This window comes from Mustela erminea, chromosome 3 (assembly GCF_009829155.1).
Source record: "Mustela erminea isolate mMusErm1 chromosome 3, mMusErm1.Pri, whole genome shotgun sequence".
NCBI lineage: Eukaryota > Metazoa > Chordata > Mammalia > Carnivora > Mustelidae > Mustela > Mustela erminea.
In genome coordinates, this window is record NC_045616.1 from 91101006 (window position 1) to 91103961 (window position 2956).

A 2956-nucleotide genomic window follows, 5' to 3' on the forward strand; every position below is an offset into this window, starting at 1 on the left:
TCAAATCACTTGGCCAAAGCGACGCGGCCAGGCAGCAGCGGGAGAGAGGAAGCGAACCCAGGCTTCCTGCCGGCGGCAGGTTTCCGCAACTTGCTGCGCAGCTCACACTCGCCGGCCCGCGCCCCGCCTCCCCTCCCACCCCAGCGAGGGGCGCCGGGCCCGCCCCCGGAGGAGCGTGCCTCGGCCGCTAATCGCCCGGCGCCCCCCGCCTCCGTTTCACCGCCCGGAGACACCCCCGCCGGCTTAGCCCGGAGACCGCTCCTCCGGCCGCGCGACGCCGCGGATTGGCCCGCGGTAATTACGGGCACGCTCCGGGAGGGGGGAGGGGCCGGGCGGCCCCCCGCGAGCATAAATTATGCAAATACCCGGGCGCCGCACGGGGCTGACCTGCCGCCTCGCTCCATTCACGGGGGCTGCCGCGGGGGCGGAGGTGGCAAAAGGAGGGGGGCGCCCATTGTTGGGGCGGGTACTTAAGGGGTCCTGAGGCCGGTCGTGTGCCACACTCGGTACTCACACGAGCTGATCTGCTCGCCGGCGAGATCACTGGGGAGTCCGGCCGGGAGCGTGGCCCCTGCAGACGAGGCAAGGAGGTGAAGCAAAACTCCAGGTGCGCCCCCGCGCCTCTCCCGGCCTTCGCGCCCGCAGTGGCCACAGGGTAGGCCCGGGCCATTTGGAACGTAAGTGCACCCCGGCGACCCTGCCCTCAGCCCGGGCTCCCGTCCTCCAGGAACCCTCTTACCTGCCCATTGGTCCCGCGCCACGCAACGATGCCAGCCCCACTGGAGACCTGCGTCTCGGACCTCGACTGCACCAGCAGTAGCAGCAGTAGCGGCGGCGGCGACCTATCCGGCTTCCTCACCGACGAGGAAGACTGTGCCAGGCTCCAACCACCAGCTTCTGCCTCGGGGACGCCTGTGCCAGTGCGCAGGGGTGCTCCCGCGGTTCCTGCAGCCTCGGATACTCCCCGGGCGCCGGACGACGAGCAGGAGCGGCGGCGGCGCAGGGGCCGGGCGCGTGTGCGCTCTGAGGCGCTGCTGCACTCGTTGCGCCGGAGCCGGCGTGTCAAGGCCAATGACCGCGAGCGCAACCGCATGCACAACTTGAACGCGGCGCTCGACGCGCTGCGCAGCGTGCTGCCTTCCTTCCCCGACGACACCAAGCTCACCAAGATCGAGACGCTGCGCTTTGCCTATAACTACATCTGGGCTCTGGCGGAGACTCTGCGCCTAGCCGACCAGGGACTGCCCGGGGGCGGTGCCCGGGAGCGCCTCCTGACGCCGCAGTGCGCCCCCTGCCTGCCCGGGCCCCCGAGCCCCTCCAGCGACGCCGAGTCCTGGGGCTCCGGTGCCGCCGCCTCCCCCTGCGCCGCCGCCGCCTCGCCACTGTCTGACCCGAGTAGCCCCGCCGCCTCGGAAGACTTCGCCTATGGCCCCGGCGACCCCCTTTTCTCCTTCCCAGGCCTGCCCAAAGACTTGCTCCACACGACGCCCTGTTACATCCCTTACCACTAGGCCCTTTAGGGACACCGTTACCTTCCCCCTCCCTCAGGCAACAAGCAGTAGATGGAGCCCTAGCTGCAGTCTCAGGTCCCTCAGTCCCGGCGGAGGGAGCAAGCAGGAGCTTTAAAGGGACGGGAGATACCTGAGCCGCTTGTTAGGTCGCTGCACCCTCGCCGAGGCTGCCCCTTGGTCTGTTTCTCCAGCCCTCAGCCCCCGGCCCCTCCTGCCCGCCCTTAGACGGCCTTTCCTTTTGCACTTTCTGAACTCCACAAAACCTCCTTTGTGGCTGGCTCAGAGCTGACCCCAGCCACCACTTCAGTGTGATTTAGAAAGGGGACAGATCAGTCCCTGAAGACGAGGTGAAAAGTCAATTTTACAATTTGTAGAACTCTAATGAAGAAAAACGAGCATGAAAATTCGGTTTGAGCCGGCTGACAATACAATGAAAAGGCTTAAAAAGGAGAGACAAGGAGTGGGCTTCATGCATTATGGATCCCGACCCCCACCACGGCAGGCTTGCTCTAGGAAGAACCGGAGACTTGCGTAGCTATTCAGGCACCGGGCTGGGAAGTACTTTAATTTATTCAAGATGCTTCTTTCATATGAAAATGTATTTTTGTACATAAAGAGTTTATTCTATTATGATGAGCTATCAAAGTTTACATTTTTGTACTGCAGATGTTTTGTGTAAATAAAAACCAAGTTTAAAAAAAAGTAAGTCACCAAGTTTCTCGCCTAATGTTGGTGTCTCTCTGAGGCTTTCTTCCCTCCCCGGGCAGCTCAACCACTAAAGTGAAACACTATCCTTACCCACCTCCAAATCTTCCAGGCCCTTTTCAAAAACAATTAAAAAAAAAAATAAAATGCACCTGATTTTCACCAAGAAACGGTTAAAGACCGGGGCATTTGGGATCCATCATTTCCTTTCACCTTATAAACACAAGGGAGATCTTTCAGGCTCCCCTTAAGCCAATTAAGACTTTTTAGTGGGGAATTAGCCCCGGATACACAGCTACCTGTAGAGGTAGGGGCGGTGGGAGACTCTTTCAACTCCACATCAGCTGGCTCTGTGTTTCAAAGAGAGGGGATTAAAAAAGATCAATACAGTGTGACCACTGGCTAGGAAGTCCCAGTGACAGGTGGGCCCAGGCTGGGCAAGCAGAAGGGTCCACTCTTATAACAGCCTATTTAGAGGGAGAAATTGATTTGTAAACAATGCCTCCAAATCGTTGTCCATTGAAGCCAGGATCTCCCTGGCTGTGAGGTGTGGGATGAATTATGCTGGTGTGGTATCCCTGGATGGGATGTGCACCTGCCTAAAATTGTGAGTTGGGTGCCTGCACACACACACACCCCACATTTATCCCCAACACATGTTGCGCCCACAGTGAGGGGGAGGGGTGGGGAATAGGGAGACATTCGGTGGGCTCTGTTCTGGCTTGCCCAGCCAGTCTTCA

General features: G+C 60.0%; 1 protein-coding gene across 1 annotated transcript; it reads left to right on the forward strand.

The window, feature by feature from the left end:
• The first annotated feature begins 510 nt into the window (after window positions 1–510).
• Window positions 511–2204, forward strand: NEUROG1 (neurogenin 1). The gene has a single exon (XM_032336660.1). It carries the CDS (start codon window positions 768–770, stop codon window positions 1509–1511), a length of 744 nt encoding a protein of 247 aa, XP_032192551.1. The 5' UTR covers window positions 511–767; the 3' UTR covers window positions 1512–2204.
• The last annotated feature ends 752 nt before the right edge of the window (window positions 2205–2956 follow it).